The 14372-nt window shown below is 41.4% G+C and overlaps 3 protein-coding genes and 1 long non-coding RNA gene across 4 annotated transcripts; 1 reads left to right on the top strand and 3 right to left on the bottom strand.

Annotated features, from left to right (window-relative positions):
• Nucleotides 1-1897: 1897 nt before the first annotated feature.
• LOC135346601 (uncharacterized) lies at nucleotides 1898-3367 on the bottom strand. Its single transcript, XM_064544285.1, has 5 exons — nucleotides 3144-3367; nucleotides 2836-2952; nucleotides 2693-2786; nucleotides 2516-2642; nucleotides 1898-2420 (listed from the first exon to the last, which is right to left on the bottom strand). The coding sequence occupies exons 1-5, from the start codon at nucleotides 3234-3236 to the stop codon at nucleotides 2003-2005; spliced, it is 849 nt and encodes a 282-aa protein (XP_064400355.1). The 5' UTR covers nucleotides 3237-3367; the 3' UTR covers nucleotides 1898-2002.
• A 680-nt stretch (nucleotides 3368-4047) lies between these two features.
• LOC135346981 (uncharacterized) lies at nucleotides 4048-5099 on the bottom strand. The gene is made up of 2 exons (XR_010398165.1): nucleotides 4825-5099; nucleotides 4048-4393 (listed from the first exon to the last, which is right to left on the bottom strand). It is a non-coding gene; the product is annotated as an uncharacterized LOC135346981 (long non-coding RNA).
• A 2910-nt stretch (nucleotides 5100-8009) lies between these two features.
• LOC135347157 (uncharacterized) lies at nucleotides 8010-10145 on the top strand. Its single transcript, XM_064545043.1, has 5 exons — nucleotides 8010-8193; nucleotides 8932-9051; nucleotides 9105-9210; nucleotides 9265-9400; nucleotides 9532-10145. Exons 1-5 carry the CDS (start codon nucleotides 8077-8079, stop codon nucleotides 9941-9943), a joined length of 891 nt encoding a protein of 296 aa, XP_064401113.1. The 5' UTR covers nucleotides 8010-8076; the 3' UTR covers nucleotides 9944-10145.
• Nucleotides 10146-10715: 570 nt separating this feature from the next.
• On the bottom strand, nucleotides 10716-13685 carry LOC135347156 (probable serine/threonine-protein kinase DDB_G0271682). Its single transcript, XM_064545042.1, has 3 exons — nucleotides 13349-13685; nucleotides 12956-13283; nucleotides 10716-11908 (listed from the first exon to the last, which is right to left on the bottom strand). Exons 1-3 carry the CDS (start codon nucleotides 13610-13612, stop codon nucleotides 10770-10772), a joined length of 1731 nt encoding a protein of 576 aa, XP_064401112.1. The 5' UTR covers nucleotides 13613-13685; the 3' UTR covers nucleotides 10716-10769.
• Nucleotides 13686-14372: the final 687 nt, after the last annotated feature.

The raw sequence follows: 14372 nt of genomic DNA, 5'->3' as shown, positions 1-14372 counted from the left end.
CACTCCACTAGATGAAACCCTGCTGGGACAGGAACCTGACTGTACTCGTGAGGAGCAGGCTCATAAAATGAGGTAGTATCCTCATATTGATTCTTGTGACACATACACAAGTGTTTAAGGAGTATTCCCACTTATTAGCTACTATAGTGGTTTGTACATAGACTATAAAAATAGGACAGTAGATATTATAATCTCACTTTTTTCTTTCAGCATCAATTGCTGAAACTGAGCTTGCCATCCACCTCATGCTCCACTTTGACCTTGTCCACGTGACCTTTTTTTATCCTCAACCAGTGTAGATTTCTCCTCCTCCTCCTAGCCAGCTGTCCTTCTCTATAATACCTCAGCCTGTGGAGGGCAGAGATAGCTTTGTTTGATATAAATAGAGGTCAATCAAAAAGGTACTGTATTGTCAAGATTGAACAGGTATTCAGGTATTATGCATACAATTGTTTAACCAATACCATGCCTCAAACATTAAATACAAGCAGGCATAGCTTGTACGTGTAAGGGGACTCATAAAGTAAAGGACTGAGGATAATTAAATTGCACAGATGCAAGTACGTAAGAAGGTATAGTCGCTATTTTCAAATTCGCACACCCACCGTTTGATTTCTCTCTCCAGTTGTTGTATCGTTGTATGTTGCCCTCCATCAGCTTTGATGGGCTAAAACATCACTGGCGCCTCTTAAAGTCTCTAGTACGCAGTCAAGCTAAGGACATGTATTTCTGGAACTCTTCCACCAATTGTTGTCTGACGCGTAAAGCACCCAAAAGTCACGAAACAAGCGAGGGAGGAGAGCTGTACATCAATGTGTCACAATGTCATGAACAGCTAGTGCAGAATTCATATACATCACATCACACATTGTACTGTCAGAACAATAATTATCATTGTATTAAATGCATAATAATAAGGACTTCCATATAATTATGGAAGTCAACTGCTGATTATAGTATATACAATGTACATGTACATGTATATGCACCATACAGGGATATATGATTATCCCCCTCTGGCTCCAATCCCCCCCCCCCCCCCCCCCTAAAATTTGCATTCAGGTACTCAGTCGTACGACTGAGTGTCCATAGCCGGCAGGGTACTGAAATAACTGTTGACCAACGTTTTGGTGACTTTTCAAAATCCCCTCTAATTCAAAATCCTGTATGATACCTGGTATGTGTATAATTATTTGAATTGAAAGATGTCCAGAGAGCATCAGTTTATATTCAGAACTGTTGCTCTTTTCAATGATACCGGAACAGTTGATAAACGAAACACCCTCCAAACAGTGGTATGGGTATATTGGTTGATATTGATAAGCTTGAAGACAGGAGGCTTGCCCCTTAGGCCTTACAAATCTCCTCTGGCAATTTCTTCTGTCAGCCTCCAGTCTCATCAACATTTCAGGATGACCATTGAAAATGTGCATGTCTTGAAGGTATGCTCCTCTCACTTCTTTGCTTTGCAACAAGAACCATTGACTGTCTTGCAAAAACCTCCAAATGGTACTAAAAGCAACTGATAATGCAGTCAATACACAGATATGCCAACAGTTCTGCACACACCAACTTCACAACAATATTTGCCCTGAATTTCCACCTGGTGCACCATCCACCACCTTAATTAAATCTTGTGAATAAGCTGATGCTCTCTTAGGCTCACAGGACATCTTTCAATTCAAATAATTATACATAATTTATACCTTGACATGTACACTATAATATATGGAAGTCATTGCTGTGTCTGTTTAGCCCTGTTGCAAGAATTCTGCAAAACCTTTAAACACTTAGATCGTACATCTACACATGTATACCTGTGAATGACGTTGTGACGGGTTAACTTGCAGCTCTCCTCCCTCGCTTGTTTCGGTACCTTTTGGTCCTTTTTCCCTGATCAATATTCTAGCAATTTATTTACATTTGAAAGAATACACCTATAATAATACACTAGGAATGTACAGGCCAAAAAATATACAGACACTGCATGCAAAACAGCTGACTAACAAAAGCGTGTAAGAGTCGCAGCTTGGAAATCTGACTGAACAAAACTAAGGCTTCGAAAAAGGGAAAGTGATTTTATATTGTCTTTTTCAACAAATGCTAAAGGAACCTCTCCATCTTCTTCAATTAAACAGCATATGTGTTGTATCAAAACCTTAGCAAGTCCCTTTCTTCGATGCTCCTCATTAACAAACAAGTGACCAAAGAATCCTGATGGATATTGCATACACCATCCAACCGGAGATTTGTCTATTTTCCCAGAGCATATTGGGAAGATACCAACACTGTGATGTTGCTTGACTATCTTGGTGAATACGGATATCTTTTTGTCACGATCCATATAACTCCAATCCACTGTAACCTCTTCCATATGACACTCTTCCAGGCTTCTCAAAACATATCCTTCTGGGCAGGTCCTATATAATTATGGGAATAACAACGTGAACGTTAAAACAAAGTTTTTTTTAGGAGATTGGGTAAAAAAAACTTGACTATGGCTTTGTGAGCTTACATTGGTTTAACGATGAAATCACAGCTTTTTGGGAGGTAGAAGGCAATATAAGTATTGATGATAGGACCTTTTGCCATGTCATTAGACTGTAGTGCTGCCTGTACATCTTTTCCGAGCCATTCATCAACTGTGCATGTACAACATAGGAAACAATTCACATGATAGTTTGCACGTTACCCATTATGTACTTGCACTTCTTTTTTGCTATCTCTTGAATGACCATTTGAACATGATCTTCTTTTCTCTCAAGCACACAGCATTTAAAAGATCCCTGCAGAGATAATTATTTTAGAGTATAACTATTATGCCAAATGCCTCACCATTTCCGAGTGTTGATGGGATAAGATAGCACTGAAATCAGGCCAGCTGTCAACGGTAATTGTTCCCTCCACTTTAGACTTGAACCGTAGGAGAGTGTTTACCATAGAAACTTTGGTCTGCATAGCCAAGTACAAGAGTTCACTTTAAATAAGGGTATCAATATTATAATAAATTATTACAATAATTATTGACAATATTAAATTATTGTTCAACCATGGAAAGTTGAGCTAGATAGCAATTGATATCTAGCATAGGTAGACTACATAGTATTTAATACATCGTCTCACTGACATAATTATAATTATACCCAATTCTGCTCAGGATTTTCCCTCAGTTTTTGAATCAGCTTATCAAATTGCAGATGTGGAACAGCTTCGAAAGACCTAGGGTTGTATGTCATTTCTAGCTCCTAGCTAGCTAGCTTAGGCAAGATTTATACGGTAGTCTATCTCAAAAGCCAGGTACTCTGGGTACGTATAATAACCAGCATGTCCTGATATATATAACGCTACGCATGATCTATGACTTAAAGGTATGTACTAGTTGGGCGGAGCCTAGCCTCGATTCAAGGCCGATTAAATCTGGAATCGAGGCTAGGCGGAGCCCTGTCGGGCAACTACCGTATAGCGCGAAATTTTCGAGGCACTTATATTTCGTGGATTGGCCTCTAAAAGCCATTTCGTTGCACAATGTTCGCGGAATGACTGCTAACTGGAAGCCACGCCTTAAATCTTTGCACGTATACCATAGATGTAGGAGAGAGGGATTGGAAACGGAAGTGGGCCTCGGAAAACATCTGCGCCTCGCTTTCTTGTCTTCTTTTCTTGCCTCAAATGAGGAAAACTCATTGCATAAGCGGTGAAACAAGAGGGAAAGAGACACAATCAACAGTGCATCGGTACATGGTAATAGTAAGGAGAATGTGCAGAGCTAGTGGTATTGGATACTTGTTTCCCAGTAGATATAAAATCATCAGAGGATGCTTAGTTCCCTGAAATTGTGAATGTATTTGTGACTGTCAGAGGCTTCTCTTTTGCTGCCAACGAAAAAGAAAACCATCAAGAAGTCCACTAGTTTGAGGCAATAACCATGATCATTCACACGACAAGATACATAATACACCATGTAACTTTCTTAATAATTGTTTTCACTTTTGATGAATCAATTGTACGAAGTTTCTATATAAATTATACTAGGCTGGTGAGCATACATTTCAATTTCCAATTCATTAAGTATAATAATTACATGCACTTGGAGACAGCAAAACACTCCACAGCACTGCTAGTTGCTTTCTAAGTGTAAAACGAGTGGGATCAAACCGAACAACATTAACAAAAACTTACACGATAAAATGATTATTACAGCTATAATTATGATTAGTTTAGCACTCTAATCAGACAGTCTTAGATGGAGAGAAGCTGGTGAGGTATACAAGGGTGTATATATAGCCGGAACAGCCGATAACATTTACGAGGGCGGTGACGTGTAGGGGTGTAGAGAGGAGGGGTATTCTTCTGTCTTCTTTTCTTCAGCGTACTCATGGCTTGCGAGGTATTGCTATATAAAATATAGATGAAACAGCATTTGTAGTAGTTAAAAATATCTCGGGCCTACAGGCCCTTCACCACAATCTACTACCGGGCCAATAACAAATATGAGGTAAAAATAGGTGACTACACATTCATGCACACAAAAGCTATACATCCACCTGATCCAAAACTAATGCTCTTGGGGTGATCACCAATCATAAGGGAATGTATGCCTAAAATTAAAATTTCTGTAACGCTTAGCGTATTCCCAAAAAAGGGATCTTTAGTTGTGCTCTTTAATTCAACTTTTTTTCTAGCACTAAATTCTACCAGCTGATGTATGACTAATTTTCTTTGGCTTGGGGTGATACCACATGATTTACCAACAAGCATATTGAAGTATACGACCTAAATATTAATAAAAAGGGATAAATGTGTACAATACAAGATTAAACTTACCTAAATTCAATGAAGAAGATAGTTGCAACGGTAAATAGAGCTTGAATAATGGTTATTCACTATCTATATAAAGCACAGTTGCACTGGATACTGGAAAACTTGACAGAATACTAGTGACAACTCATAAAATCCTAGATTTGCAATAATCTCAGTTACCCGCGAAGTTCCTGGGGAATAGGTTAGCCCTCATTAAGCGAGGCGCGGATGTTTATCGAGGTCATATGTGAAGTACATTGAAATCTACTTCCGTTTCCAATCCCTCTCTCCTACATCTATGGTTATACTTATAGCTAATTTTAACAATTTTCGTGGACTTATTTTCGTGTAGAATTCTAACCCACAAAATCCGTGAAAATTAAGCCCCTCGAAAATTTCGCGCTATACGGTATGTAGACACAATGAAAGGTGGAGGGTACAGAAAATATGACTTGTATTAGTTAATGTACGGTGTAGAGGGGTTTATGACAGTAAACCTCCCGACTACGAGGGCGTAAGCCCGAGGGGGAGGTGTGGTTTACTGTCATAAACCCCGAGGCACTGTGTATTAATTGATATATGTCCCATCTGATTGGCTGACTGGTTGCTATGCATCAAGCTGCATGACTACCACATAGCAACACTATTCAAACAAGAAGACAACTAGGAAAAGAGAGCTCGTCCACACACCAGGGTAACTGTTCGCCTAGCCTCGAGACCAGGCCGATTAAAATACGGCCTGGTCTCTATTGCATGGGTGATAGTGCACATGCGCAAACTGAGTCTCCCAGAATATGGGGATTCGTTCACGTTAGTAAACCTTTGTAAAATTATACCGTAAACTAGTTTGTTTACTAGTTTCTTTCCCTATTATTTTTAACAAATACTTGTCTCCTGTGGCTTTATCCCCTATTTTGTGTTGTCAAGAAGGCTTACACACTTGTCTAAAGCCAGAAGAGGCTCTCTACGATGGTCCTATGGTTGCAGTTGGAAGCACAAAGTCAAAGACTTGCCATAGTCTGTCAGAAACCCTTTTAAGTCTTTAAACTCTCTCTCCTGTGAAGCTGTGGCTTATACTCTCTATTGTGTTGTCGAGGAGGTTTGCACACTATTATGAAACCAGAAGAGGCTCACATCTACTTCTAGATGACCCTATGGTTGCAGTTGGAAGCACAAAGTCAAAGACTTGCCATAGTCTGTCAGAAACCCAGTTCAAAACATCACGACCATCCAACCATCATAGAGGTAGATGAGAGCCTCTTCTGGCTTTGTGTGCAAGCCTTCTCAACACAACACCATAGAGAAGGCCACAGCTAGCTAGCTAGCTAGCTAGGCTATAAAAAGCTTCATATAACTAGTAGATAGTACATGGGCGTGGACGGCCACGCCTATAATTAATTACACATGCAATACCAGGCCGTATTTTAATCGGCCTGGTCTCGAGGCTACTGTTCGCCTAACCGTTATAAAAGCGAAAACTCGGCCTGGGATCGAGGCACACTCACAAATCGCGACAGAATATGGCAGCCAGCCCCTCCCTCAAAGCGAACGGTTCAGAGCCACTCCCCCTCTCTGTTCAATTAGCCAGCCCCTCCCTCCACTTACTGCGCAGCAACCAGCCAGAAGAAACAACACAGCTAGCTCTAGACGGTGTCAGTTTAGACCAGTTCTCTTCAGCTATGCCAGGCTAGTAGGCAAGCAAAGGTAAGCTTAAAATAGCCACTCCTATAATCATTATTACTAAACTGGCTTCTTTTTACAGAAGCTGAACAGGCCTAGTGCAGTGCGTGCAGTACTAGTGCTAGTGAGCAAGGCTCAGCCTGAGCCCTAGCCCTCTCCCAGAGTGTCTCTAAAGCAGCTCCTTCTGCAAGCACACAGCGGAATTTTTGATGAACTAGTCCTACAGACTACACCCTCTGTCTCTATGTTTTCATTTATGACATTTTGTTTCTCATGCAAGACATTTTCCTTCATCGAAAACACCATTAATTTATTTTTACTGCATATGCTTGAGGTGCCACTTTATGAGCCATATTTTCCCTTGTAGCCCTGAGGTGCCAATTTATGACAGTTAAACCCCACTAGACTACATGGCAAAAGTGTAGTAGGTGGGAAATATAGAGGATTAAGGGTACATACAAAGGTTCAGTTTATTGGTGGAGGTGGGTCTCCGAGATCACCAGGTCGATGGCCCCAGATCTAAAGGGGTGTCCACTTGACGATCTGGACCCTCTGATGGCTTGGATCGATGAGCGAAGGAGGGAAAAGGTTAGTCGGCAACGGAGCCAGCATAGTGTGCTGCTGTATGATTGGTCCCATTTAGATGCTAACATCGAAGCGAGTCTCTTGTAGAAGGTGGTTGCTTCACGAGCTAAGCCTCCTGTTGCAGAGAGGACTAATGGGAAAAGGATGCCTGTTCGATGTCTAGAATTCTTTGTTCGTAGGCCCTTTTCTTTATTTGCTCGTGCTTGCGGTAGACTGTTGAGGGTCGGTGTGTCTGTTGGATGCAGCGTGTGGGTTAAATACCCTGACATCAAAATAAGTTCTTTCAAAGGAGCCACCCCATACTCCATTGGCTGCAATGTCTAGGCGTGCACCCGATTGTATATTGGCACTTGCTCCTGCTAGGTTCTCCCCTGTAACAGTTCTGGTTCTGTGCACACGTTGTTGCAGACCTCACTAAGAAGATCTGCAGTCAAGTCTCTAATCTCATTATGCCTTCATAAAGAAGGCCTGCTATCGACTGCTTGCGCATGCGCTAAATTATTGGATATTTTTCCCGTAAAATTTCCTATAATACAGAATTCATCAGAGAAAATATCCTAAAAGTCATACACAGAGCTATATAGCTAGCTAGCTAGCTAGAGACAGAGCTGTGTAGGTTTGTTGTACAGCTATTTTCTTCTGATAGAATCAGTAGCAGCAGTATAGTAGACTTTCACCAAAGTTAATGTTAAATGGGCGTGGCCTGTCCCATATAGGCTAGCTCTTGTCAGCTTTCACTCCGTTCAGACGATTGTCATCCACACTGTTGCAGGCTGTGAGTCTTTTGTTAACATAGCAGGATAGCATAGATTGTGATGGCTTACATTGATTCTATGGTGCATGAACAACTTTCTGGGGACATACACCATAACTTAACTAGGGTAAAGGCCTAATAGTTAACAAATTTACTCCTGGGTGAAACAAGTATATACACGCCCCTCTGTACACGCCCTTCCCAACTTCGAAAGAAGCTAGCTGTGTGCCCAGACTATATGTACATGTACTACCAAAATGACATCCTACTCTAGCTCTATCGTTGCAAGGTCTTTTCAACTGTTTCAAGATGTTGCAGTTCTGCAATATGATGAGCTGATTCAAAAACTGAGGGAAAATCCTGAGCAGAATTGGGTCAGTGCATGGAATCGATCGTAGATAATAGAGCATAGAAATGTCTCTATTAAGTAGTTGAGCGTAGCCCAACCTTCCATTAGGACGGGAGGTCGGGTTTCAAGCTAATGTCTTTGCTGCAACTATCTAACGTGATCGGTGATGTCATGTCCAACCGCAAGCAAGGTAAACTTGGTTAACACCCTCTTTAGAATAATAATATTCGTAGCTGTTATCATCGCGTTACATAATGCAGCAAAGACAAATCCTGACATTAGCTTGAAACCTGACCTCCCATCCTAACGGAAGGTCGGGCCATGCATGCTTAACTAAGAATTGAGCTGGCAGTAGCTAGCCGGCCATATTAAAACATAGTGTTGACTTGTCTTTATTATGGGATGCCGTTTGTGTCTAAATCCAAAGAGTCGATGTTATGAAATGGAGTCTAAAGGTCAATGTTTTAAAAAGGAGGCAATGTTATGAGGCTGGAACCAGTTGACCTTAGTTCATTAAGGTTACTCATTGGGTCTCCATGGAGCCTGCTCTGTGCAGCACCCCTCGGCTCTGGCTCCCTTACACTCTCCAGTTTACCGTTAAATCGACTTACTAAAAAACCCAGAATTCTCTATTGTTATGGTAAACATCGACTCTTTTATAACATACGCTTTATCTTAAACCTTTTTATATACAGCATAAATTTTTCACAAACGGCACCCCACATAGTACCTGTACTGTGTAGTTAATTGACTTTTTATGCAGAACAAAGTTTTTATGGTAAACACTCTCCTACGGTTAAAGTCTTTAAAAGTGGAGGGGACTATTATCACTGACGGTTGGCCTCATTTTAGTGCTATCTTATCTCGTCAAGGCTCGGAAATTGTAAGGCATTTGGCATAATAATACATACCCAATAATTTATCATATCTTTGCAGAAAACTCTCCAAAACTGTGTGCTTGAGAAAAAAGAAGGACTTGTTCCAGTAATCATTCAACAGATAGATGTAGCATCTGAAAAGAAGTGCCATTCAGTATTAGTAGGTATGTGCGGAATGATTTGTAGTTTCACGTGAATTGTTATTTATACATACACAGTTGATGCATGGCTCGGAAAATGTCTACAGACAGCACTACGATCTAATGACATGGCAAGATATCCTACCATTGAACAAATGGCTATTGTAATCGGCTTCTATGTCCCAGAAAGTTGTTCTTTCACCATCGAACCAATGTAAGCTCACAAAGCCATCACAAGTGATGCTTATATGAATATCTCAACCCCATCTGATTTTCCTATATGTACACAGCTTTGTATTAAGAAGGTCCACTGTGTATATAAAACTCCACCATGCCATTATATAGGACCTGCCCAGAAGGATATGTTTTAGGAAGCCTGGAAGAGTGTCATATAGAAGAGGTTTCAGTGGAATGGCATCGCATGGATCGTGACAAAAAGATATCCTTATTCACTGAGGCAATCAAGCAACATCACAGTGTTGGTATCTTCCCAACATGCTCTGGGAAGATAGACAAGTCTCCGGTTGGATGGTGCTTGCAATATCCATCAGGATTCTTTGGTCACTTGTTTGTTCATGAGGAGCATCGAAGAAAGGGACTTGCAAAAATTTTGGTACAACGCTTGTGCTGCTTAATTAAAGGAGACGGAGAGATTCCTTTAACATTTGTTGCAAAAGACAATGTAAAATCATTGTCTCTTTTTCAAAGTCTTACTTTCGTTCAGTCAGATTTCCCAGCTGCAATTCTTCATTTATAGAATGTTTTGTTGGTCAGTAATTTTGGTATCCAGTGTCTTATAATAATATAGGTGCATTGACTACTATATAGTCTATAGCACCTATTATTATACTGCCTTATAATAATAGGTGCATTTACTACTATACTGCATGCCTTATATTAAATAGTAGGTGCATTAATTGGTGGTGTGGGTTGTTGTGGGGGATGCTAGAATGTTTTGTTGGTCAGCACTTGATTTTGGTATCCAGTGTATTATATTTTAAAAACCTGCCTATTATTGTTATAAAGGTAGATCTACCCATTATGCCAGTAATCTACCAACCCCTAGCCCTAGCCGTGAGCCCCGTCCCAATAATAACGCAATTTGTAAAGACACGATGATTCCTATAATTATAGAAGCATATCACCATCTATATTACTTGCACCAGTATCTATATCACCCGTCCTCCCCCCACAGTAGGTAGTCTACATTGGCCAAAAAAGTACTAGATAAACCTTGAGGGGAGCTCGAGTGTAGACTCGATCCAGTGAGGGGACAAAGTAAAACCACTGGTACAGTTTAGCTTCGGGCCCCAGAGAACTATTTGTGAAAGGAACAGACAAGACAAGTGTGAGGACTGCTGCGGCTGCTATGCATGCGGGCTGTATAATACACATACCAGAGCTATCCATACTCTAAGAGCTAGAGAGGGCTAGCAGTAAGAATGCATATGGCCATGCAACACCCTATTTCATCTTGAGCAGCCTCTCCCCCACTTTTTTCATGCAGGCAGAATAAGAATCACACTAGACTGTTGTCATTAGAATTCCTTCATAATTTTGACATTAATAACATCAATGCTAGGCTAATTAGGCTCCCAGTCCAATTGTTTGATGTGTTGTAGCACAGTGTCCATAGAGGGTCTGTCTTGAGGGGCGTAAGATACACAAGATGTGATGAGTGGGTGGAGCTCTGGCCACACACCTTCCACGTTCATCAGCAGGCCTTGAAATACAGCAGCTTCTGGAAGTCTAGCATTAATCACCTCGCAGGCGAGCACACCAAAACTGTACACATCAATTTTTGTCGTCTGTTGTGGTCGTGGTTGAGGTGACATAGGTGGATGAGGATAGGCCTCAGGGGCAGTATACAGGATGGCACCTGGACCGGGGGTGGTGGCATCTCGAGCTAGGTTGGCTGATCCAAAGTCAGAGAGTTTGGCAAGCCATTTGTCGTTAGGTAGAGAGAGAAGGAGAACGTTAGCGGAGCTCACATCTCTGTGGATGACGGGTTCCCTCTGTCGGTGGAGATAAACCAGAGCTGACGAGATGTCTCCAAAGATCCTTCGCTTATTAGGACCAACACGATCGTCCTGGTAGGCAGAACGTAAAGAGGTATCCAGGAGCTCTGTGACAATCATGGGACCTGTTTGCTCGTTGAGGACGGCAGCAACAAAGAGGACAAGGTTGGGGTGACGGATCTGAGCCATGGTGCGAATCTCGCGACGAATTGTCTCCACTGTTATGCCCTGAAGGATTTCCCGATGTGGTCGTTTGACAGCTACAGTTGTTCCCCTAAAGGTACCCTTGGTGACATTGCCCCAGGCTCCTCGGCCAATTATCTCGTCCTCACTAATCGACACCTCTTCCGGAGACACCTGCCAAAACTCTTCTTCCTGTTGATTGGCAAGGTGACGTTGATGCTGTCCAGAAGCAATGACTTGCGACATCTGTTGAAAGAGGTAGTTAAAACCAGCCATTTGCTGTTGTAATTCTCTAGTGATATGTTGTTGTAGGTGACTCTGAACTTCATTATTTTTCCTCTGTATTTCAAGTTTGAGAGATTCTTCCAGCTGTTGAATATATACGTCTGCCCCCACTGCCGGTTTAACCTCATTGATTTGTGGTAACAGTTTTCGATATTCTAATCTTGCTTCCTCCTTTCCTTTGAGTAATCCCAAGTCCATTATCCTTTTCTCAGCATATGGCGGATATGTGCTCCCCACTGTATACATGTAATTTATTAATAGTGAGTCTTATATAGCTATGTTTTTGCAGCTCAATAATTTTAAAAAGCAAGATCGTTAACAGTGGCGGTATAAAAAGTGGTAGGTATAGGTGCTGCATGAGCAAGAGGCAAAGAGCCTTCCTAAAAAATGTGCGCGAAAATCAGGGTTACGCCCCTATTGACGTCATTGCGGTGTCATTGTGAGTAATTTTTTATTATAGCAAGTGGTTCCAGGTACTGCTTGTCAAGTCTAGTCTGCACTGCAGTGCAGCTATAGTCAAGCACAGCTTTTAAAAGACACTATATAATATATATATAGGTCTACAGTACAGCTACTCAGCTAGCTAGTACCAAGTCTGAGACTGACTTCCATCAGCCAAGGAGTGAGACACAAATTAAGATAATTAATTTATCCAAGGTCAGAGGGGTGCTTGAGCACCCTCTGCTATCTGCTAGATCTGCCCCTGGTTAAAGCATAGATTAAGGAAGAGAGGGATTGGAAACAGAAATGACCCATCCGTGTTGCCCCCGGTTTTACTCAAGGCTATCTACTCTAACGTGGAAAGAAAACCCAGGCTGAAAACGGTTAGGGAGACAAACGATTGTCTTACTGTCAGTATAAAAAGACTGCTGCTTACACTTTATTTCTATACTTGAGGACATAGTAATATAGCTAAGACTGCCTAGCTAAGTAGTATCCTGCAATGAATCACATAATAATTATGTCCTGAAGTATAAATGTTATTGGTACATAGCCTATGTCATATAGGCATCTCAAACGGTGAAAAAAACGACATGTACTCTTTCCCAACAACCGAGAATTTTGTGTGTTTTACATCCCACGGTATGGAAATCAACTTTTGGGGGACCTTAGAAAGGTCTGCATAATTATAAGGCTGTAAACGTAAATATTACAGAATTCCAAGGGAGCTGGTGTAACGCACATGCACATTACTATGCGTCTTATTAGGCCAGCATACTATGTTACTCTTATTAATAGAGCACGCACAATAAGGACAAATTAAGTGTGAGAGATAAACTCACCCGTCCAAGTGACAGCCTTAAGCTGTCTGCTAGCTCCAATCATTTCCACCACCCCCCACATTGGTTCGTCCAGGGGATAGTTGTCAAGATGGATGAAGCCAATCCACTTCTTGTTAGTGAAAACATGAAAATCTCCCTTGTTTGTGAGCAATATACCGATTGACTTTACAGCACCATTAATAACGGAATTGAAAATACCACAACGTTTACCATTGTAGACGACAGGTTTACAAAGAGTAAGTAAATGCTTGAGGCCGTTATCCCATGACAGCATGGGTTTGAGGGGCAGTATTGAGCTGGAAGGATTCTCTCCAGTGAACCCAAGTCTCTGTATGGAAAAACATCCAACAATAAAACTTATTAGACTAGTTATAATAATCACAACTTGCTAACCAATTTTCCTTGCTGAGATCCCCCAAAAAAATCTTCCTGTAGTACATCCACTTGAAATATTTTCCCAATAGACAGAGGCTCACTAGTGAACACAATGCCCCGGTTTGCAGTAGTCCCTTTGACTCTGCTGACTATTGTGTCCTTCTCTAACAGCTCAACATTCTTTCCTGTGTTGTTGTGGAAGACAACATCTTGCCTCTCCCAGTCTAGATCTTGCAATAAGCAACCATCACTGCTCAGAGCAGTGTTTGTCAGACAAGCCATTTAATCATGTAAGAGCTAGAGAACAGAGGTATTACACTTTCCAGATTGTGGCAATGGACTCTGGACCAACGGTAGATTACGTCATAGAGGCTTGAGAGCTTGCATGGTGGGTGGGGCTCACACAACAATTGCAAGCTGATACCACCACACACAGCTAGCTAGAGATATATAGTAGACTAGTTATATCATAGATAATAGAGCACAGAAAAATATGGTTATATAAAGTACCCCCCTGCAGCATGTACTATGTCTTGAAGCAAAAGGATATGGAAGGCTGCATGCATATTTTAATTTTTAATGCATGTCTGGGTTGCCCTACAGTTTGCCAGTTTCTTTATATCCGTTTCATTGCAAACTTCTGTTCACAGGATCTACAGCAAACAGTGTTGCATGTTACACTTGCTTGATTGCTCCAGGCATCATTAAAACCTGCTCATTGGTCCTAAGGGGCCTATTAAAATTAGGTGCATGGACCAACTGCCTGGACGACTGGTAAAAGAATTCACCCAGCTTGCATAAAGTGTTCTAGGTGGGCAGCTCATTTCAAAGCTTGCAGGGGTTCGTTGGCATCAGGAAAACCTGCTTGTTGGTCCATAGGAGGCTGTTTCTGGAAACTAGGTGGACCAACGACCTGGACGGCAAGTAAGAAAATAGTCGCGCAGCTTGAATAATGTGTTCCAGGCTGGTGTCACAGCTCATTTTTCAAAGTTTAGTGTCTCTATTGGCATCAATTAAAAGAAAACCTGCTTGTTGGTCCATA

Source organism: Halichondria panicea, chromosome 13, assembly GCF_963675165.1.
Source record: "Halichondria panicea chromosome 13, odHalPani1.1, whole genome shotgun sequence".
NCBI lineage: Eukaryota > Metazoa > Porifera > Demospongiae > Suberitida > Halichondriidae > Halichondria > Halichondria panicea.
Note: the sequence above shows the minus strand (reverse complement) of the source record. Positions and strands in the feature narration are given on the sequence as shown.